The following is a 23,813-nucleotide window of genomic DNA, read 5'->3' on the forward strand; positions in this document are numbered from 1 at the left end:
CTGTTTAGATAATGTGACCTGTTGCTTGGGGCTCACTACATCAGAGTGGATTTTGCTTAGATATGCCTAGCACTGGATAGACAACATAGGAATTCATGGTACTGAGGGGACACTGATCCCATTCAAGACACTCTGTGAGAAATTTTCTATGCAGAGAGTGTTTAAGCACACTGGAGTAACGGGGTCACTTTTGTTGTTACAGGAAGCTCTTATCATGGCCAGCATGGACCATCCGCACCTGGTGAGACTCCTGGGTGTCTGCCTGAGCCCGACCATCCAACTAGTCACTCAGCTGATGCCTCATGGCTGCCTGTTGGATTATGTTCATGAACATAAGGATAATATTGGCTCCCAGCTTCTGCTAAACTGGTGTGTCCAAATAGCTAAGGTATGTAGTTCATGTTGCTCTTTTTTTGTCGTTTTCATAACTTACTGAAAAACATGTCATGCAAAAAACAAAACAAAACAAAACACCCTTCCCATTTGTTTTTTTTTGTGGTTTGGTTGGTTTGCTTTTGGGGTGTGTTTTTGTTTTCAAGAAGGTTGAGTAGCTCTTGAAATACACACTTTTGGCTACTTACACTATTCGAGATTACTTGTTGGTGTGTAAACCAGAGTATTTTTCTTGACTGTCTTTCCAACTCAGTGTTAATGGCGGGGGCGGGGGGATCTTACAGAGGAGAAGGGGAAAGTGGAGGAAGAAACCCCCTGTGTGACATCTAGGGGGACTGAGCACAGAAGTATTTTTCAACCTCTACTACTGTTCAATATTCATAGATACCAATTTAACCTGATTGTAGTTTTCAACCTTTCTGAATCTGCATTGCCAGTTAAATTCTGATATGCCATCAGTTGTCTGCCCCCATGTTGCCAAGAAGATAAATATTCACTTCACATCACTCCTTTGGGAACTAGCATGGTTCTGCTGTGTTTAAGACCTATCAAAACAGCTGAGGATAGGGGGTAATATTGCTACTCTCTGCAGAATGGGAAATCTCAAGTGCTGGATCCTGCTTTGCTTGCTGTGGTATAATGCTCTGTGCCTTGCTGTGGGGTTTTAGGAGCAAGAGTGAAGCCAGTATCGTTCAGATACAGAGTGCACTTCAGCAGAGGTGGAACAGGGTATAGGTTGTAAACAAAGCCCTAGTGTAATCCTTTGTGCAATGTTTTACCTGTGGTTTAGGTGTGTTTGTGTATTCAGTGTTGTGCCAAGACCAAGTTATTGATAATCAGTTGCAAATGGTAACAAGATGTAGCAGTGTGGAGGGCCATAGTTTTTATATATTTTAAAGGCTCTTGCAACCAGAGTTGTGTACAATGATGTTACTACAAATGTGGATCTGGAACCTACTTTTTATTTAGAGTTATTGAAAGGTTTAGATTATTTTGGTGAAAATGCTTTTTACATACAAATGTGTGCCACAGATTGCCCTCTTGTGTTAAATCTTTCGCCTTAAGTGAATTTGCTACAACAGGTATAACGAAGTCTTAATTCAAGTTGGAATGTTAAACTTTTAGCACTGGAGAGAAACCTGGAGACTCAGCAATTGTTTTGCTGGACCAAAGAGCAGCCATCAAGTAAACGTTCACTAGTTTTAAAAACTTAAATGCAAAATCATCATTAATAGGGACTATTATCTTCCCAGGATCAGATCTGTTCTCAAACCTGCCTGAAGGCGACAGTATATGAAAGGACCGTAATGCTGGGTAGATAGGTTCATCCATAGGAGGGTTGGGGGGACTCCCGAACCCACATTTTGACGTTGCAACTTTTTTTGGATGTGTTAGTATCTGTGATTCTGTGATGGCGGTAAAGCAGCCAGAGTTGCACAGAATATTGGAGCACACTGATGGGGATTGCCTGTATCTGGAGATTTGCAAGGGTTTGTTGAGGGCTGTTATCAGAGTGAGGAAGGTGGGGGAGAAAATACATATTCCTGTTTGAGTCCTTTCTCTCAACACAACCTCCTTCCCATCTGTTCTCCATTCTCTTGATTGATAGTGGCTGTTATTATTTGTTACAAAACATATACACAGTGGCATACGTGAGAAGATAACCCACCTTTATTTTCACTTTGTGTGTGCATATGGCCATTGACTCACTGGACTAATAGCTGTATTTGCTTTGCCATGGACTTTATGTGGGCAGCTGTTTTCGTGAAGCCAATAGCCTGATCCATAGTGGAGGCTTCCAGAGCTGACAGATCCGTGGGAGGGTCTGTGGGAGCCAGGTCATGTTTTCCCACAGTGATTCCTATCAAAGTGAAACAGATTCCAAACTGATTTCCATTGTAAGAGGTTTCAGCATAACGTGGGCATTGGATTTAGGTACAATCATTTGAAAATCGTTGCCTGCTGGTTTTCTCGATCACTGTGTGATGTGGGAGGAGAAGATGAGGTATTACAGATATTTGAGTTCTGAGGTGGAGGGTAACCAAGTAGTGCAAAGAAGTGAGATCATATGTGTAATATTAACTGATAAAGTGACAGGAAGAGAAAGGGAGTTTCTTTATAACAGAAGTTGGTCTGTTATTGAGGGGAAGTTTAGTAAAGTTTACCTAGTTTATTGAAGTTTAGTTAAATTCATCTTCTTCCACATCACAATAATCTTGAGGTTATTTTTGCCTTGGCCTTATGTTGCAGCATGAAGCTCATCCACTTGGTTTCCCATAAAGGGGACAGCAGCAAGTGACTGTTTTCCTGAAAAAGTGTGGTATTTGGTATATATGGCAGACATGTTAACTCTGGGACATTGCAGTTTGTCTGGATTATTTTATATTCCGTTTCTTCATGTGTCTCTTTCCCTTCTTTTGTTTTTACTGCAGTGGTTGGTATGGAGACAATCAGTATGTGTCTGACAGGGAGTTCTGTGTTTTGCTGCTTTGGGATGCATATTGGGTGGTATTTAGGGGGGATGACTCTATACAGATGAGAAAGTCACCGCAGGTACCGGCTACTTGCATACCATGCCAGCGTGGTGCAACCCTATCATGGAAGTAGACTCCAAAGAATTAATATGTACCTTTAACTCTCCATTTTCTTGTCTTTCAAAACCTTGCATGACAGTTGCATGTTGATAATCTTCCCCATCAGGTTGCATCTATGCGTAAAGATACATATCTTAATTATCATATAGGAGGCTATTGGTGAAAAGAGGAAAGAGACAGGGACGTATGAGGCCATGCACACCGCATAACATATAAGATTAATGCAAACGTTGCACAGAATTTTCTGCATTGCATTGTGCTTTCTGATGGGATATGGGAATGCCTATTACCTTGCTGTCTCTCAGACTGTAATGTGTATTGGAGTTAGAGAACATACACAAGAAAATATTTCAGAACTGGTAGGAACAACAGTCTTAGAGATCACCAGACAAGGATTCCCCTTAGCCCAAAAAGTGGAATAAATGTGCTAGTCCCCTGCTAGCAGCAGCGTAATAGTAATACTTGTTTTCCACTCATCTGTAACATTTAACAGTGCCTAGGAATCAGTCTGTGGCCTGCAAATAGGAAGGATTCAGTTTGCGTACAAATAGGCTGGTCTCCAGAGGAATGGGTGCAGAAGGTGGCTATTGCATCGAGCACAAGTTTCCATTCACTGCGGGGAAGGTCTGTGTATCCCATGTACCTGTATCCGCTGTGCTCACATTTCAGGCTGTGCCACACAGCTTGAGAATGTCTCTCCACATCTTGCTTTTCTAGACTTTTGGGAATGATTACTTGTGTCTTTCTGAAAGCTGCTAAAACTGTGATTGGCAATGTAATAAGAGGCAAAAAATATCAGTAACCTTCCAGCTCTGTTCTCTGCTCCCTGAAGTAGCTTCTGGTATCTTTTGTTAGGTACACCTTTCTACCCTCACCTTCCCTCTTCTTATGGTGAGAATTTTCCCCAACAATACCTCAATTCTGAAGTTCAAACTGATTTTTACGAATCGTTTAAAATGAAGTTGCTGCTGCAATACAGTTCCTCCTTACTGCGCTTTTCTCCATCTGCCAATGTGCAGGCATTTATTTATCGAAGTCGTTGCTTCCGAGTTCACTTGTTCTGCCAGGCTGTTCATTTCCATATGTCTCTACTTCTGTACAACTAGATGGAAAAACTAGTTAGGCACCGTGCCTGGTTGCCAACCTGCATATGGCTCTGGAGATCATTTCTGAAGGTTGATGATAGGGCAGTTATTAAGTATTATCTACTGCCAATTGAAAATAGCTTGGATGCTTTTTCTTTTTGCATACACAGATTGTGTTGAATTTATTCTGACTGTTATATCATTGTAGGGTAATTGTGTTCTCTTTGCAGAAGCTTTAGCTTCTCATTTTATGATGAAAGTTATAAAAATAGAGTAGCCCCTAAGCGTTCTGCATAAAACGTGGTTGTTAGACAGCAGCTGAGCGAAGGGGGTTCTTCCCTTCTGTTTTGCAGATACACAAGGCATCTCCTTGTGTCTCACTTCTGTGTGTACTGTCTCACTTAGGGACCAAATGTTTAACGGTTTAGCTCTCAGTTCAGCAGAGCAATTTTATGTGGAGTTTGTCTACTAAAGCAGTAAACTATGCTCATATGTCAAGATACTTCCTAGAGTGGGAGCAAGAGTGATAACGTGGTGACCTTAGGGTATGGAAGGATGCTTCATGAACGTGCTTCATGAACAACCATAGTGTTGACTACTTGAGAAGTGGATTGAGATTCAAATCCTGTAAGGTTAGCACGAGCCTAGAAGTTAAATGTCAGTAGGTGAATTCTTGTCAGCCAGTGTCTGAGACATACATGTAAATCAGGAATATTTAACAACAACAACAAAAAAAAGAAGATTGTGTGTATTGATATTTCAGTATGTTTGATATAATTTCTCTCAGCAAGGGCTGCCCAAACACACTCCCTGGCAAGTTAGCGGTGTGGGGGTGAGGACATTCTTCCAGAAGTGCATTCAAGAAGAAAAGAAACATCTTGAGGTTTCTAATCAGAAAGAGTCGGTTATACTCTGCCACAATGTGCGGTTAACTACAAGGCACCTGTATTGAAGGCTGATACCCTCTCACTGTTACCTGAGGGGAAAAATCAGCTTGAGTCCCGTTGAAATTATTATTGTGGCCCTTTGTTCTGTGCTAGTGTCCTTGTCTGACTCAAGGGCATATAGAAATGTATTTTTGCTTTTGTAATGTTGCATACACCACTTGCTAAATTCAACATCGACGTTCATCCCAGGCAGCCCTATCTACTGTTTTTGTATTATTTCTAGTACAATTATGGTTGCATTCTGCTGCTTTTGTGTTGCATCTGCACCAATTTTCCTGAGCAGTGTTCAAATGCAGAGAAACTTTTCCTGCCCCAAAGAAGACGGGGCAGAGTGAGAAAGGCAGCAATCTTCCTTGAACAAAGCAGCTTGCCTACGATCACCTCGCTTGTAGAGGAGCTCAGCTCTCCTGGGTCTTAGCCAGTGCCCTATTCTGTTCTGTCCTGTATCCCCCAGGGGCTGCCAGACCTGTTTTTTTACTTTCTGAATGATAATAATTCATTCATAATCCCTCAGAATACTAACAAGGTAAAGCAGTAGTAGGTTGTTACAGTGGAATGTCATGGAAGGAAAATCAAGTACTTCAGAGAATTACTTTATATATCTTTTCAATATAAAAGAATTCTCAAATTACCTTAACTAAAACCCTGCACAGTATCAGTTATCCAGGCATGCAGGAAAACAACATTTGAAAACACTCTAGGAAAGAAAAACAGAGAGGAACTTGGGGATTGAATTTTAATGAAGCAGATGCACATCTTCAAGTCTGTTGAGTATTATTCCAGCCCACTTGCAGTCATTGCTTTCTCTAAAAATTCTCTGCCAGCAGTGCAGATCTGCAGCTGGGGGTCTTCAGGAGCCATCAGGCCACAGACTCTTGCAAAGCCTCCAATACCACTGCTTTCTGCCACGCTGTTCTCTCTCTCTTTTAACCTGGTTGACAGTACAGGGCTCAGTGCCCTTCTGCAGTTCTCTTGGCAAAAAGGAGGTCCTGTCTGCTGCCCCCTTTTTAGAAAGATGTATTTTATTACTGCCCAGGGCACTGCTTCTCAACAGGGTGTAAATTCACAGACTATATGAAATTCGAAGGATCTATGTTGATTTATGCAACTGAGAAGCTGACCCAGAAGCTGGGACAGCGCTCATCTCACATCCTAAATTAAATAGGTTTTGGCCTGTGCCGCTCATTTATTAAGGGAGGGCTGGAGGCAAGTGAAGCCCCTTGGCTGCACTGTGAGCTGAGGAGCCTTTCTCCTCCGTCAAGAATTGATGGATTAGGAATTACTTGTTAGAGACAGCTTTTGTTATTCTTCTGCAGATGGGATGAGAGAGAAGCTGTGTGAAGTGGGAGGAATCAGGGGTAACTGGACAGGTTGGGAAGAGGTGAAGGGTAGTGCCTGTGGTTCAAGGTCTTGCTTTTTCATTAAAGAAGCCTACTGTTCAGCACAGTGACTGTTCCATCATGGAGTGAACAAAGGAGCTTAATGACAGTCATCTATCAGCTGTCCACATTTTAAGCTTCAAGATGTCTCTATTCCCAGAGCTCCTTGCCATGACAAGGCTAATTGTATAATTATAATGCTATATCAGCCCCTCCTGACGTGCTCACACTGGCAAGGACCAGGGCTAAGGGCTGTGATAATTATCACTGCAAGCAAGTACATTAGCATAGATGTAGTTTACTAATGGGGCTGCTCTATTAACAAGTGCAGTGTATAGAAGAGTAGGATCTAAACCAAGGACTATGAAATTAAAGCCATATTGAAACAAGGCTTTAATTGTGTGGAGGAGCAAAATCAAAATATGTGGGGAAAGTATGATTTTACTACCCTGCATCCCTCCATGCAGTTTTCTTATTAATTGTCACTATTTTTCTCACTCTGCTGGCAAGCCTGGATATCCAAAAATGGCAGATTGAAATGAGGGAACCTTTTTCTGGGGTCACTGGAGAGCTCTTACTGAAAGAGGGCTCAGCGTCTCAGAGGGGAATAACTCTATCTTGCCCATACCTAGAGACTTTTTGGTACCCTGCTGGGCAGCTCCCTGGGTTACAAAGATTCATGTGAACTTGAGAAGCTCTTGCAACAAAATTTGGGTGGATCTTGTGGAATTCTACGTCCTAACTTTTGACTCCAAGTGATGAACAGATTTCTTTCTTGCTGTGCTTACCTGGACTGTCTTGGGCTTTTGTGAGATACTGAAGAGCTGTGCTTAATTCTCTAAGATATTAAGATATTTTTTCTTTTTGATCTGAGGCAGGGCAGGAAATAAATTTTAGGACTTTGGTCATTGTGTCTGATCTGCCATGCTCAGATGAATGTGGTTGCACTGAGTACAGCTGTTGCTGTAGCTGGAAATCTCCAAATAAATCAGGGAATTGGATCCTATTAAAAATAATTACAGCATCTCTGCACTTTGCATGTTTCCTTGGCAGGCACAGTATTCCACATTTTGCTGTGTAGTTGCATACCTATTTATGAAGGCTTTAATGCAGTTCCCCCATGTCTTCACTAGTCATTTCATCTGGAGTATTTAACTGGTTTAGTAACTTCTTTATCTTTTCTATGAACCTCAATTGTCCAAAGGAGAAGTTTCCTGTGAAAAGTGTTAGAATGAAGAAATGCACAATAGAATTCATCAATCTTGTTGAACAAGTTTTTTTTCCCCATTTAATTCCTCACATTTTCCTTTTGTCTCAGCCTGACTGTCCACTTAGCAATTTCACACTTTCTTTTTCTGTAATTTTGTCCATTGCTTTCTTTACTTTCCCCTCTACTTTTATAGTGTTTTGTCTCCGCCTCTGTTGCCTGTTGCTTTCTTCAGTGTCATTATTTCTCCTTTATTCACATTCTCTGGCTGCTTGGCTCCCTCTAGCTGGTACCCGTTCAGTGCTCTGAAAGAGCACAGGAGCGTCACGCCTGCCACCCACCAGAGTTTCTGTAATATGTTGTTGTGTCTCGTTACAGGATTTGGAGAGGACCTCAATTTCCTCATTTTTCTGATAATAATGCATTTGGTGTTGAGGGTTTTAATACCAGTTAACTGATGAATGCATGAACCCCATTTGCTGTTCTAGTTTGTGGGGCAGGGATATTTGAGTCTGAAAGATTGCATCAGAACCACAGGAACACAAATATAAGATTCACTTTATATAAAAATTATAGAGATATCTTTCTTTCAGCTTTGTGCTCTGATCCTCTAAGGCTCTTCTGCGTGCTATAATAACCTTTGTTTAGTGGTATTTCAGTTGTTTATGGTCTTGTATGTATATATATGTATATATTTGGTCATTAGCTCTAGAGCTGGGTGGAATGACTCAACCTTTGAAGGTGACTATCTCTCTCCACTGACTGTGCTGTCTAGAAGACAAGCGTAGGCTAACCTTGTAGCTTTCTGACAGCTTAATTTGCAGGGGGATAAATGTGAAGGGTGCGGGTGGTGACAAGGACACACAGGGAATCTGGAGCAAAGCAGGTACTGGAGGACTAAGTTAAGGTTGGAAATACTAACGCAAGTGTGGTTGAATTCTTTTCTGCACAGTATGGTACATGTTTTAGAGAGCTGTACCCTTCTGTACTCTATAAGGTCCTGTGAGCAGGAGAGGTTTATAGTGGTAATTGTTCTTCTTCCAGTCTTAACCTGACTCCTTCTAGATCATCTAGGCTTCTTCTTGCCTCCCCCCCAAAATCCAGTCGTCCCCAAAACAGTTCCATGGTTCATGGTTGTTAGAAAATAAGAGGCAGATTCTTTTCAGCCATTTACAAATCATGTCAGCCTTTGCAAAGGCACAGAAATTAGCAGTTTATTGCACAGATATAGACAATTTATTGTTTTGTTAAATGAAAAGTGCACTTAGCACTGACATTTATAGGGACTCTGATACTGGGGACCTGACAGCCACAGGCTGCATAAGCCCCAAAGGCTGGCTTTGTCTGGACATACCAGCATTCTCATCAAGTACACTGAGCTGCACTGGAGAGGGGGAAAAAACACCCATTAGATTTTTCCTAGCAGTCCCCAACAGACTTGCCTGGGGAAAGCATTATTGAAAACCACTCCTAAATCAAATTCAAGATATTATAGGAGCACCTACTAGGGTCTGTCAGGATTTCCATTACAAGCCCATATTTTTCAGGTTTATAACTCAACCATAAAATTCTGCTCTGGACTGTGACTTGGCATAAAATGTCTCAGCCTAAAGCATTTTTTTATTATTATTATTATTATTATTCAAGAAATATATGTGGTTAGATATTTTTAAGTTCCTGGAGTTCAGATACAAAAGCTGGATTTCTCTCTGTATATACCCATAAATTAAAATGCTTTTTTCCCTAGTGAATGCCTTTCTTTCGACATTGTATTTTATAACATAATGTATCCTGCTCGATAACTACAAAAAATGAATGACCAAGGCATTGATGTTTAAAGTTAGGGCCCCCCCCCATTTTTGCAAAGTATGCCTGTGCCTCACAAAAACCTGCTCCTAAAGCCACGTTAAGAGTCTGCAGGAAACAGCAAGGCCGTTTGCAAAAGGTTCTGGGACTCTCAAGGATGTGCCCACGTTTGAATAGAGCTCAGCCTTCACAGATGACTGGACCTCCAAATTCTGTGCAATCCAGTGCTCAGGCATCAATCCTGTAGCGCTTTCTACCAGAAAAAAGAACTGGCCTGTTGAAAGGGAAGGGAGATGGTCGGCAGAAGCTGTTCCCAATGAGGGCTGCGGTCTGTAAGTGTGAGATCAAACCTCGCAGATGTCTATTAGCAGAAGAGCTATTGACCATGTCCCAAATCCAGATGTATCTTAAAAGCAAACAAACCAACCCCACACGTCTCCACTGTCCGTGTAAAACTGCTTTGCTGTCCAAGGAGGAGTCATGAGTGGCAGTAGACTGAAGCCTGTTGTCTCCTTGTCCTAGTGTCTCCTGCTGTATCAGGGGGCCATGAAGAAAGTACAAAAACAACAATAATTTAATATCCTTTTACGAAACCTTGCTGAGGTATACCTCAAGCCATAAATGAGACCTGAAGGCAGCACCTTACATCCCGGTGCTTCCTTGATACGTTCCTTCCATCCTAAAGTAGAGTTTTACAGAAACACCAGAATGTGTCAAAACACAGAAAATCTCCCGAAATCACGTTTCTGTGGGACACAGCAATGAATACACCCACAGCAGTGACCAGCAGTTGGATAAACAGCTTCTCGATATACAAGGATATAAGGGCAGTGTGGCTGAAGCAATGCACGTCCTGGGGATGCTGTGGGATCTCTGCATGGGCTCCTGTGCCATGCAGAAGAGCAAGGTGAGGCTGCTTAATGAAACGTGAGAGGGGAGAGGGCAGGTCCAAGTGGCTGCTGGCACCGTCTCAGGTGCCACGCCAGCCCTCAAACCTCCAGGGTCATCTGGCAGTCAGGTGTCATTAGTCAATGCTCTCCCGCTTTCCCACACCCCATCTGTTTCTGTCTAGCCTGTTTGTGCAAATTACCTCTCAGCATGCAGCAATTCCCACTCTAGTTTGGTTTTCTTTCTTCATCCTGTGACCTTCCTGCTTCCATAAACTTTACCCTTGTCTGTGGGCCGGAGTAAAATCCTCTCTTTTTCTCTTTTTATTTACTAATTGTCCATGTTAGCAAACAGAGGGAATCATATTCCACACGGCGCATGACTTAAAACTAAAGTCCTCTAACACGTTAATATCTCTCATCAGAGGGGAAATACGATTGGGTTATGTACCCCATGAAAAATATTGAGTGTTAAAATAATGCGTTGCCCTGAACTGAAACAGTTCTGAACAGTTGTGAATTTTCCAAATGAAGACTGTTTCCAAGACCTTTGAAATGTCCTTGGATTTATACTACTTTTAAAATAAATAACAATTTTAAAACAAATTGTTTTGAAACAAAAAAATACAGCTGACTTTCATAAACATTTTTTTGTTCTTTTTTTTTTTTCAAAATGCTATTTTGTCAGGTTGTTTCACACATATAACCAAAGTCAGTTTTAGAGAAGGCAACTTTATTTTTTAAAAAAAATATGTGACCAGTTTTTCCTTGGAACCTGTGTATATAACTAAAGTGCTACACTGTAATATAATTTGGTTTTGTGTTTAGGCTCAACTTGCATTACTTGCATCATGAATTCCTTTACATAGGGACTAGCCTACAGCAATGTCTCCCATGTCAGCATTCAGTAAACCATTCCAATTGCATGATATAGTTGGGGAGAAAGAAGTGAAACATAAGCTATCAGAAGGGGACTTGAAAAGGCAGAAAGCACATGAATTTCTGTATGTTTGGGAGTGGAGACAGTCTAAGAGAGAGGTGTCAGTGAAGGAGTTTGGCATTGAGTGCAACAGTAAGTACAGTGCAAAACTGTGACTGGCAGGTGACAGTGGTTTTATGTTAAGGCTTTTGGAGGTGGCGCAGATAAGAGTAGCTGCCATGCCTCACTGACTCCTGGGCAGGGCTGTACCAGCTCAGGCTGCTGCTGTGCCTGCTGTAACAGGGGATGCTGCATCCTCGTTCTCCCTGCAAGCATCCCTGTGCATCACCTCGTATGCACGGCTGGCTGTGCTGCTGAGGAAGCTTGACCTGGAGTCCTGTTCTGTGTTTGCTGGCATGTTGCTGCCTACGCTCCTGTATGTAGTAAGTCATAAAAGAACCCTGCAGATCTGTGATGTGAAGCCACTGGGACGTGGCCACAGGTGTTTCTGAGTTTTGCATTTTAAGTAGCTTAGCTTATAAATTATCTCATCCCATTCTTTGTATTTTCATTGTTGTACTCCCCTGCCATACTTGGGCACCCTCAAAATGGTACTGTCTTCCCACCTGGCAGTCCTAATACATATCTGCTAATCAGGGGACTATCTTTGTCCTAGTAGATGAGGAACTGCAGAGTCAAAAGACCAGGTGGTGTGTGAGGACTCTGACACTGGAGTAGATGTCCTTATTCTCCAAAATTCAGGGTTCATTTCCTAACCTTTGAAAAATCTTTTATTTCCACAAGGCAGAAATGCTATTTACATACACAAAACAAATAGAGGATTTGCTGTTTCTGAACTGGAAGGAACATAGATGACTCTTTCTGCAATTGTTTCATTTTTCTCACATTTTTAAATACAAATTTTGGTTTCCCCTATAAAGATAAGTCTAAAATAAACCAGCCAGGTCATTTTAGATAGAGACAGGATGTTTTGTTATCACTATATGAAGCTCTGACTTTACCTCCTCTGGATAACAGTGAAAAGCATCTGCTTGTACCTAAAAAGTGAAGTTCAATTTCAACAAATGTATTGATTTGAGGTTGTGTGAAGTACATCATATGAGAGGCGATTAAATCTTTGGATGTATTTAGTTTAGCTAAATTAAGCTTTATATGCTGAGTGTAAGCTATAAATTTAGCATGGTTAAATACTCAAGAGGAAAACAAGTATGTAAGGTAAAGGACAACAGAGGCATGAGAATGAATGAGTCTTAACTTGCTATGAATAAATTTAAAGTGCAGATTAGAATAAGGTTATTAGGCACTGTAAGTGGTGAGGTTCTCAAACCTTCTAGTATAAATAATGGAGGCAAAATGCTGGCTGACTGCTAAGATGGAGCTTGATAAGTTCATGAAGCAGAAGTGGGCTGAATGGTACAGTTCTTTCAAGGGGCAGAATTTGATGACATGGTTGCTTTTAGTTCCCTGTTTTGACGCTGAGTAACAGAGCAAGAATAAACAATGAAAGGAAGCGTTCCCAGGCTTTGCTGGGAGACAGCCCAGGTCTCAAATTTGGAGCTTCTGCAGATGGAGATCAAGTTGTGTTTTGCACTTTGGATTGTTTCTTGTTTTTCTGTTTCTTACTCACTTTACTCATTCTTAATTCAAATTAAATCAGATTCTGATTCCATTAGCTGAACTGAATAATGCATTACTCTGAGTTTTCATTGAAATCAGCAAGCCTATTCATGCAATGATGATGCTATTCTTGTGAGTAAACATTAACAGAATCAATCTCATGTGTTCAGACTGCTTCACCCTGAGAAAAAGAAAAAAAATGAAGTTTTGACTTTAGCTCTCTTTTTTCCTTTTGCCTTTGCCTAGGGCTTGCTATCAGTAATTCATAGTATGTGTACAGTAGGTGGAAAACACACGTAATGGAATTATTTAATGAAGACTTTATTACATTTAAGCGTAGAGTGTTCTAGTTTGTGTTAGAGACTAATGACCCGCAATGTTTCTTTTGCAAAACTGATGGTTCAAGGAAAAGATGAAATAACAGTGTCTTTGATTTTAGCTACATTTAAAAATACTTCGTTATAGTTCAGAGCTCACCCACCTGAACCACCTGGACAATATGTCATTGAAGAGGGAATTTATTCCACATTTTAGCTCTCTTGCCTTACGAGTCTCTTTGTTTCTTGTGAAATATTCAGACCTACGGGTCTTTTTGAACAACCTGTAGTCACAGAATAATGTCTCATATTTTGTCTGCCACAGTTCTTCTGTCCCTCCCATTAGTTATTAATTCTTTACTACTCTGCTTCTTACAAATACAGCTTGTTACCTCCTCCTCTGTAATCTTTCCAATTTTGCTCGCTCTTGACTTTCTTTCCCATTTACCGCTCTGTCTTCTTAAGACTAAAATCTTAATAATGGTGTTATGCTCTGCACAGTTCTGTGTATCTTGAATGGTAAGATTAATAATAATTTTTTTACGTCTCACTTTAAAACTGTGAGTGTGTCAGAAAGAAAGGAAATACAATCATAGAAATGATAGAAAAAGTGTGATTTGACATATCTATATTGGTACTTTGTTGTGGGTTTTTTTTTTACTTTGCCTCTCAAACTGAGGTAAGCATAGATTTAATTTGTAGTATTTTTTTTTTTCCATAGAAAATTGCATTTGTAGTCACTGCTATGATAAAGTAGAACAACCCACTTCTTTGAATTGGGTTCTGTGCTTCTGAAGCAGATCTTAACATTTGAGAAGAAATTTGAGATCCCTCACACTGGCTTGATGTTATTACTTGTCGTTGCTGCCAAGGGGCTAGATTTAGACATTTGTATGGACCATGTCTGTGCCACTGGCGTGCATTGTATTTAGTAGTGTCCCAGGCAGCTGAGCAGTGCGTGAGCTGTTACTGTACCTCAGGGATGCTCTCCCTTTTCTGGCCAGCAGAGCCAAATGACTCCTGTTGCCCAACCTTCTCCTTCCTGTTCCACATGAGCATTCCCAGCAGCGGAGATGTTGCTTACAGCCCCCGGTTCTATTATATGTGGAGGTTTCAGTTCTTGGCAACCGTTACACAGGATTGTCCTTCTCTGCAAGGTGGGACATGCAAAACAATCTTCCTAAACCTGAGGGGGGTTTCTGTTTTGGGTTGGGTTTAAGTGGTCATTGCTTCTCTTCGTTGCATTCTTCTACCATGCTGTTGTGAACAGGTTCTTAGCTGGGGCAAATTGGATTTGTAATCAGTGGGGCTACACTGAGTAGCGCTACCTGAATGAATGGGATTCAGGGCTTTTCCATGCATGTTAGTTAACTGAGTTTTTCTTTAAATCTGTTTCCTATAAAGAGAAAAAGGGAAGAAAAAAAAAGGCAGAAGGACATAAACGAACAGGAAGGAATGTTTGGTACCTGCACATTAAGCAAAGCCTTGTTTAGGAGAACATTCCAAGATGAATTGGAGATTTGTGACAGATTAAGAAGCTTTTTCTCATGAACATCTGTTATAAACATGTATTGTGAGATCTTTCCTTCTTTTAAGCTCTGCCACTTTACCAAGTTGATCACAGAAGAGCAACAGTGCATTTATTCAAAAAGTGTTGTCTTGTTATTTTAATTTAATTCATAAGAGCTTCGTTTCATTATTATATTAGTTAAACCACAGGCTCCATTTTAGTGTGTTAGTTAAATAATATTAATTTATTTTTAGTCTTTACCTTTGAATCACTTACTGTAATCTTTCTGTGTTTTAACTAATCTCCAGGGCATAGTTCTTAGGAAATTTTTATTTTGTCTTCATGGAAAACTGTTGTAATACAGACCTTCAGAAGCAAGCTGAGGAAAATGTTCACTTACACATTAATAGTCTGCCTTTACATCATCAGACTCTTCTTTTATGCTAGCAGAGTGTTGTTTGGGTTGTAATCTGTGTGTAAATCCCAGCCCTACTAGCCCTCACAGCTCACTGTTGCTTCCAGAGAGGCAGGATTTTACCTAGGAGTGGTTATCTTTCATACTCAGCTCTGCTTCCTTTCCCCTCTCACATCCTCCCTTCCTTCCCCTTCTTTGTCAAAATTTCAGGGTAAAATAATGTGCCGCAGTCCCTTGGTCCCCAGCTGTCACGCTTCTTGGGTGGAGGCCCAGGATTCACTTTAGGAAAAGTCTTTAAACTGCTGCTCTGTGGTTGAAAAGACTGACTTGAATTTAGCGCTGTTCTTCCTCAGGGACCCTGACAGAGTTAAGTGATGGTCAGCCAGTGATCTCTAGAAACACACTTATTTTAGGATTAAATTGCAAAAAATGACAATAAATAAGCTATCTGTAAAGCAAGCAGGATTTTTACCCTTTAGCTAATGCAGTCCTACATGATGCCTGTTTTGTGTCTCTTACAAGTGAGTTAGAAAGGCTCCCTCTATGATATAATGTCTAAGATTTGGAGTGTTTTTTAAACAGCTTGTGGGTTTGTCCAGTTCAGTGAGTTGTGTTTTTGTAAAATCTCAAGGGTGATTTGCTTACTGTTTGACCTTCTTTGGAGCTGGTTTCAATTTGACTTCCAGTCTTTACCTTGGCTGCTGCATGAATGGGTTGAAAGAACTGATGAAAAGCATATGAGGAAGCTCCTTTTGGCTGACAGAGCTGGCCAGCTATCAGAATTTCAATATTTGGATCATGAACAAGATTACACTTTCAAAAAGAAGCAAAAATGCCCTTGACATATTTTGTCTTGAAATAAACACAAGAAAGCTCATATAAAATACATTAATTTCATATATTTACCTTATTTTTTGTAAGGTATGCTATGGTATGTCAAGAATATCATATGATAACATACCTCATTCTGCCATATTATAATATATAGTTATATATAATAATAAAATGTAATTGGAAAAAACTTTTGAAGATCCTTTTGATTAGAGCCTATTTTATTTCAGCACAAACAGGGAGATGCTTTTATCAAAGAAATAAGATGTTGCAGTGTTCTTTAAGTAGCAGCTGCTTTTAATACCTGTTAATGTAAAATTTTATAAAAAAAATTGATACATTCACTATGTATTTTATCATGATGCGGTGTCACATTATGATTATGGGAGTACATGTGTCATAACAATATAAAATAATATACAATTATTTGAAGAAAGGGAGAGAAATTTAAAAAATATGTTAAAAGCTCTTAACAACATGAAGGATTTATATCAGGATTTTACCAGTGATGTAACAAGTTCCAGAATAGTTATAGTAATTGCATCAAAACCCGCTTGGAGAAAAAAACAAGTGGCAGGTGTCTGGGGGAGGCTGAAGTGCCCAGATGCCGTGCAGACTGGTGCTCATCTCCACATTCTGGGAGACCAGAAACCCGGCTCTTCTGTGCACGTGCAGACTGTGCAGTGTGCCCAAAGCTGCAGCGCATTCGGGACATGTCACACTAGCGGTGTTGATGATCTGAGCACACATAGATTTTGCACAATTCATGCGAGACATGTTGAATGTACTCCAGGGCACACTTGCTTGTATTATTGTCCTGGAAATCCTGATAGACACATGGGAGTCCAAGTGCATTAAAAAGCTTGTAATAGATTCCAGGGCCTATTTTTATGTAGTTTATCTTCATATCCTCTTATGACTTTGTAATTAGCTGTACATATCAACCTATGGGTTTTTTCTGGTGTGCTCATTTACCTTTTCCTTTTTAATTGCATGTGCATGCACATTTCTGTATTGGCAGCAAACTGTTAGGTCTCTTGGTATTTTGCCCAGCAAAGAAAGAAAGAAATTATACATTACATTCTTTAATTTATTTTTGTGGTAACATCCAGTTTTCTGCATCCTGATACAATGACTATATCTAAACGGGAAACCTGCAAAATGAGAAGTAGAAAACCAGGTGTATTGTAGAGAATTTTGCGTTAAGTGCCAAATGTGTGCCTCCTGCTTATGTAGTATGGGAATTATGCCAAAGGAGCGTGGATAGTGGCTTGCAACTGAAGCGTCAACCACTTGAAGTCATTTGGCACTTACAATAAAGGAAACCTCAGACCATATTTTATTTCATAGTCAGTTCGTGTGCAGAACCTGTCAGGAGGTGCTTTCTAGTTTCTCATCATTTTCGTGAATGATAATCTTTCACTCCATCCAGACTGTGTGCAGTGAGGAGAGATACAACTTTTAATCTTGAATGTGTCCCCCAGAACAAATTCAGGTGAAGAAAAGATCACTTGCATTTTAAAGCAATAGATGACAAACTGCCATTGACTGTTAAGCAAAAACCTACTCCAGGCAGTTGCCTTGTGTTCTTTCTTCGGTGGTACCTGCACTCAGTGGTAGTTCAGAAGGGAAAGATTCAAACGGTGAAAGACAACATACAGGGTTAGATAGGGCTGGATTATATTCTTCACTTTTTCATGGCGAGGAGGGTGTTGGGGATGTTTGGTTGTGGGTTTCTTGTTTTTGTGGGTTTGTTTTGGTTTTTAAATGAGGTTTTGACATATCAGTTAAACTATTTTCAGCAAATGCGCTTGCAGCCCTTAATGAAATAAAACATTTGGAGGTCCTCTACTGAAAGGCACTACACAAGTGCCAAGTGCTATTGCTCAGCTGCTTCAAATTGAGAGAAAATGATGTATGCCAGACCTGGCATTGGCTTGTTTGTTTACAGTTACCTGAAGATAAGTGAAATACTTATATTTCAATTTTCAGGCAAAGCATTCACCTTTCTGATTAACTGAAAGTATGAGAATTGGCATCTCTTAATAAAGTTTCGCCTGGCAGCTGACATACAGTAACCATTTATTACAGCTGTTTTTTACTTGCACAACAATGTGATTATGTGAGGTCACTTTTAGGGTAGACTTTTTAGCTAAAGGTGGTTTATGTTACCCAGTTGTACTGTGCAATCTCAGTGGGTTGTAGCATACACACACGATGTTTTATCAAACCAGAGCTGACTGGTGCTAAGGTCTGGTGCTAAGTCTGAGATGTGACAATATTTGTCTAAATAAATGTAGAATATGCATAAAAGCCAGCATGAAATCTTTGCGTCAAATATGCCACATAGCTAGTTTTCTCCAGTTACATGGACATAATTTTATTTCCATCTCAGTGGTTTTTAAAAGTCTCATTATCTCTCTTATTCTTTCCAAGAACATTGCTTGGCAAAGTCAAAAGTGTTTGAGCCTGTTACAATACTCATAAATACTATGAGTAAGAATGATTAGGAACACAGATACCTATCTGTGGAGTTACACCATATAATTTAAATCTTTGGCTTTCCAAATGCAGTTGACACGGACAACACCACATCATTTATGGCCTGTTGTTGGTTTATGAAGTCAAAGAAACATACTTACCAGAAATGGACAGCAGAGACACATAAGCAGTCTGGCTTATAATTGATAATGTAATCTTTCACTGCCCTGAAGAGAGACAGCTAATGGGTATTTTGAGCCCAAAAGCAAATTGGAGATTGTTAGGAACAGCAGGTATTTTAGCTTCAGCAGATCTGTAACACATCATTTTTCTAAAGCTTATAATAGTCAGTAGAGGTCTGATAATGGAAAACACATCTGTCTTCTGTACAGTTTCTAAAAAGAATCCCTAGCTTATTGCCAAGTACTTTTTGCAATTCTTTAGGAAGAAAGGAAAAAAAAAAACAACACGCAAAAAACAAAACAAAACAACAAAAAGGAAAGCCATCCCTTCATTTCAATCACTGGCAATCTCCAGAAGAGTCACACTTTTTGCTATGCCATATAATGAATCTGATAATTCTACTTCAAGTCTGCTGATGTACTTGGGTACCATATGGAGCTGGATGGCCCTTCTCTCCATTCTAGCTAGCAATCAAAGGAAAACTTAATCCAAACATTTACATATCCAAAGCTTTTCCCATTCCAGGAAGTGAATTTTCCTGGCCAGCTACCATGTTTTGAAGGTATCTGGGCTTAAGCATGGTGATCTAATAGCAGGACTGGAACATAAGAGCCCAGGTAAATGTTATTTAATTGAATCTCTATCTATATACTGATGTCTATCTACAGAACACATTCTTTTTTTTCATCCATCACCTTGCTGATGCTCATTTACCTTGACATTTGGAAAGGCTTCTTCTCAGATAACATCACAATTAAAGAATGAGTTCTGAAATTGAATTAGCCTTAGTGGAAACTAGTAAAAGGCATGTAAAACCATTTCATGTATTAGTACAGCATGCCATTTAAAAGCAAAGTTATAGATGGCATTCCAAAGCTTGCCGTTTCCAATTAGGTTCAGCGTGGTTCAGACTTCAGTCTCTTGGCTTGTATTGTCATAGAAACTTGAACTGAAATTACAGCCCCATAATATCCCCACAGGGACTAATTTATCTTTTCTGCAGTTACTGGCTATATTAATGTTGCCTAAGTGCATCATTAGTGGTCATTGGCATGTGTAGGGTGGTTCTAGTGAGTTAGTGACACTTCTCTAACACAATTATTGGAATGTCATGAAAATTTTAGTGCCTAAATAGCTTAGATTTATACAAAAACGTAGAGTGACAGAAGATGTGGTATTCTGAACTTAAATGTTGATCTGTTGTCTTGGTGCAACCAGTTGTTTCCGTTTTCAGTTTTATTTTTAGCAGACACTGGTAGAAATAACATGACTGCAATGGGAACATTGTTTTTCACAGCAATAGTTCTTGAGTTCATAGAAACAACCCACAATGTAATCAGCCACTTACTGGGGATCTGCTTGGTAGAGACTGACCAGAACATACAAAATTCTCAGTGTTGTAGCCTTGTCTTTTTCCATGGAGTAATGCTGGACTGTCTTCATATGAACGCAGTTGTGTTCCAAGACAGCTTTCCCTTAGATTAAAGAATGTCAGGCCGAGTCTGGTTTGTGGTTTGAGCTCAGTGTAAGTTATAGTAACAATTAGTTAATGCACAGATCCAGTTAAGGGCCTTCTCATAGCTGGATGGAGAAGTATGATCTCTTATATCTTCAGGGATGGTGTTAATTATAGATCTTTCACCCATTGGCTATGAAAAAACATTTAGAAAGCACAATGTTTGAAAAATTCTAGTTTGTTTTAAAAATACTTGGAGAAGTAAAATCAGCACTGGTGATAGTCTTGCTCTGAGAAGAAGGTTGGACTAGATGACCTCCAGAGGTCCCTTCTAACTAACATTTCTTTGTCTGTTCACAGCTCTTTGCAGAGAGCATGTAGACTGGTGTAAGTTTCCCAGTTGTGTAATTGCCTTAGTCTAAGCCCAAATCCTCTCCAGTCACAAATGAAATAAGATTACATATAGGCTTTTTCTGAGTGTTAGGTCCTTGTAGATAATGGCTTCTGACAGGCATTGCCCATTAATTCTCTTATAAATATAGTTTTCTAATCAGTAATTTCAGGTAAAGTCGGGGAAGAAAGTGTGGTCCCAGACTGAGTAATTCTGACAGCTTAGTAAAGGGCAAACAAATACTTCTGTGAGGAGCACTGTTAAAAATACACATTATCATAGCTACAAAATAAAGTATAAAAAGTATTTCTGTACTTTCATGCCTTATAATGCCTCTGAATGCTGAACTACTATTCTTACTTTTTAGCTGTATCTACTCATACATGTGGAAAAAAAAGTGCTGACCCTCATAGGAAGTCATAATCTGTCTCTTAGTGATTTTGTGCTAATGTCAAATAGGCATGCAATTGTGCAATTCCTAGAATTCTTTAGCAATTTTGCCATCATTCATCTTCTGCAAAACACAGCATCAGCTCCCAAGAAAGATGTCCTCATGTTTCTCTTCTGCTTCAGGTGCTCCTTCCATTCAATATACAACCTTTCAAGCACCACAGAGCTTACGAAAAATAACCTCTTTCTCTCAACTTTGTGGGTCGTCATTACAGAGCCCTCCTATGCTGTGTGCAATAGGCAGCACAGCATTGGAAAGCGAGTATTTGAGTGATGCAAAGCGCCAGTTAACGACAGGTCATCAGCCCATCCAGATGCACTTGGACAGATAATGGTTTTAAACAGATTTTTCTGAAATCTTCTAAATAATAGCTAATGGGATCTCTAAAGTAGGCAAGCCAGTCAATTGCAGTGTCCTAAGCGTCAGTAAATTCTCTGCTGTCTCAATTGTTCTTTGCCTGTGCTTGATGAAAAACACATATGCACAATTCTCCACCATGTATTTGCCCACTCTTCTCCCAGAGTTAATTAAAAACCACAAACCATAAGTCAGAGAAGCATTTACCACCTTCCAGAGTTTCGTATGCTGCTGGCCAGTGACTCCAGCTAAAAGGTGACACTTTGGAAGCAACTAAAACAGTGGTACGTTTGGACATGGAGACAATTTTAAATTATAGTCCTGATTTGGAGGGAGCCTTCTGGGTAGAACCGAGCACAGTATTTGGAGTGTATGACTTATTAGATTAATTAGCACACCCCTCCCCCCCTGCCCTTTGTGAATTAAGAAAGATAAGCAAATTCTGACTGCCTGTCCTGTTTTCATCGATACTGTGATGCTCCCCCTCCAGATACAGAGAAAGCCTGCAGTTCCATTTTGCTCCAGGTGGTTGCTTTTGGTTTTCCCAGATTCTTTAGACAGCCACGGGTCTATAGGAAGTTAGCACACATTAAATCGTCCTCTTTGATATTCACTGTTCTTAGTCAGGCAGTCCAGCAATGCGTGGTGCCGACAAATCCATGAAATAACCATTTGCCAGTTAATCTTATTCACCACACCCTTGTAAACACACCTGATCGGAGGGAAGAACTTCTCCTGTCATTTGCAATTATTGTGTGGGTTTTAAGTTACTTTCTTTTGGTATGCAGGTCACCAAAATACCCTGTTATGTTTCTCATTCTATTTTCCTTCATATAAAAATAAATGTCAGGATGATAATTTGAATAATCTTTTTTTTTTTTTTTTTCTAAAAGGATAGGTACTTTCCTTTCTGTAGTCTCCTGTGTGCCTTCTTTCTGCTTAATGTAACCTTTCATAGATTAAAAAGGCAACGATGTTAATAGAATTGCATAATTGCCAACAGATAATGTTCTGCTAGTGAAATATAGCTATTGAGGCTTAGCTAAAGCATTTATAGAAAACAAGCACGCGGAAAGAAAACAAAGATGTTTATTTTCAAGTGACACATCTTTGCCATCCTTGGTATCTAAATCCTCAGAGATGTCACTCAGCCTCTGCAGGACTGGAACCGCAGCGTTCCCAGGGCAGCACTTATTACTGGTAGGTTTCCATTGAGTACAAGAAGACCCTGGTTATGACCAGAGAGAAGCAGCAGTTTCAGAATTCAGAATCTAGCCTTTCTCAGACATCCAAGAATGTCTAGAGGCTTGATTGTAGTGGCTTTTATTTTAATTCCATGCCAGTTTTCTCTTGTGCCAATGAAATTACACAGGGGAAAAAAAGGTAAAATGGGAGCAACTGGGCTCATACCTCATCACTGCAAACAATCTATCTGAGGTACATGATGAAAGATTAGATTTCATAGCTAGTGGGAATGGTAACCAGTCACTGGCAGCTTCATTTCTGAATGTTAATTACAGAGTGGTAGTGGACGATTAAAGTAAATTATACAGTGTATAAAAAATATTTTGCCAAGAGATATTGGTAGTGACAATGGAAAGGTCTGTTTAGAACTGAGCAGAGGACTAACAGCATGGGGTGGTGTGGTCTATAAGGAGAGGAAATCTAAGAAGGTAAATGCTGTACATTTCTGGAAAACCAGGGAATTGGCATGTTCTTCTCTGAAATAGTAAAAATAGCAGAGTGCTGTGTTTTAAAAGGTTTTTACCTAGAATTCTCCTTTCTGGATCGAAGAATAGTTGAGTATCTAGTTGACAGACAATGCAAGTTACTGACGCTAAGAAAGCAACAATTTAAAGTCTACAAGTAGATGATTTATATAAAGATACCTTTAATGTTGCAAAAATGCCTAAAGCTCAAAAAACGGCTTCAGTTTCCTGTTGGCAGTTTCATGTGTGAAACCATGAAGTGGTTAATGGGCTTCTTGTGTCTTCTGTGGTCACATTTGAGACACATTGCTCAAATGACATGACGAACTGCGAGCTGGCAATATGTGGACGGTGGCAGGTCACAGCATGCAGGGCTGCCACTATCCTGTTGTGCACAGCCCCCAAGTCCCCGAAGGGGGTCTCCGAATCCTCTACCTGACTGAAAGTCCAGGAAAGCTCTGCTTCTACCTCAAGCACCTCAAAATCAGGTAATTAAAGGATGATTTTTAACTTTGGGTGTGATTGAGGAGAAGGGCCTTAAGCAAGTGCTCAAACTTTATGTGCTTAGTGTGCCCATTCACATGCAGGGAAGTTTTCCTGAGCTGAAGTGTCTCCTGGCTGACTGGTGCTTTGAGTGAGAGCCAGTTGCAAACAGATGTGCCAGCTGTGGTCTAAGCCAAACACATGCTGGTGGTTTGAAAGGAGGAAGGCACCTACCTCCTTCTCTGGAAGTGTAATGCAGAGATGCTTAACCTGGGTTATTAAACTGTGACATACTTTCAGGAAAGAGTTTGTGAATTGGATTTAGATTTAAAATACTCTCTAATACAAGATGTTTTCTATAAGTGATGAAGCTG

At 40.1% G+C, this 23,813-nt stretch overlaps 1 protein-coding gene across 1 annotated transcript in view; it reads left to right on the forward strand.

The window, feature by feature from the left end:
- ERBB4 (erb-b2 receptor tyrosine kinase 4) overlaps positions 1–23,813 on the forward strand; it is a gene marked incomplete at both ends in the record, with an annotated part of 612,462 nt that overhangs the window by 519,166 nt on the left and 69,483 nt on the right. The window contains one exon of the mRNA XM_080346338.1: positions 203–388. Coding sequence (XP_080202464.1) covers positions 203–388 — 186 coding nt within the window. The remainder of the gene's footprint in view (positions 1–202; positions 389–23,813) is intronic.

The sequence above is a fragment of the Nesoenas mayeri genome, assembly GCF_963082525.1.
Source record: "Nesoenas mayeri genome assembly, chromosome: 6".
NCBI lineage: Eukaryota > Metazoa > Chordata > Aves > Columbiformes > Columbidae > Nesoenas > Nesoenas mayeri.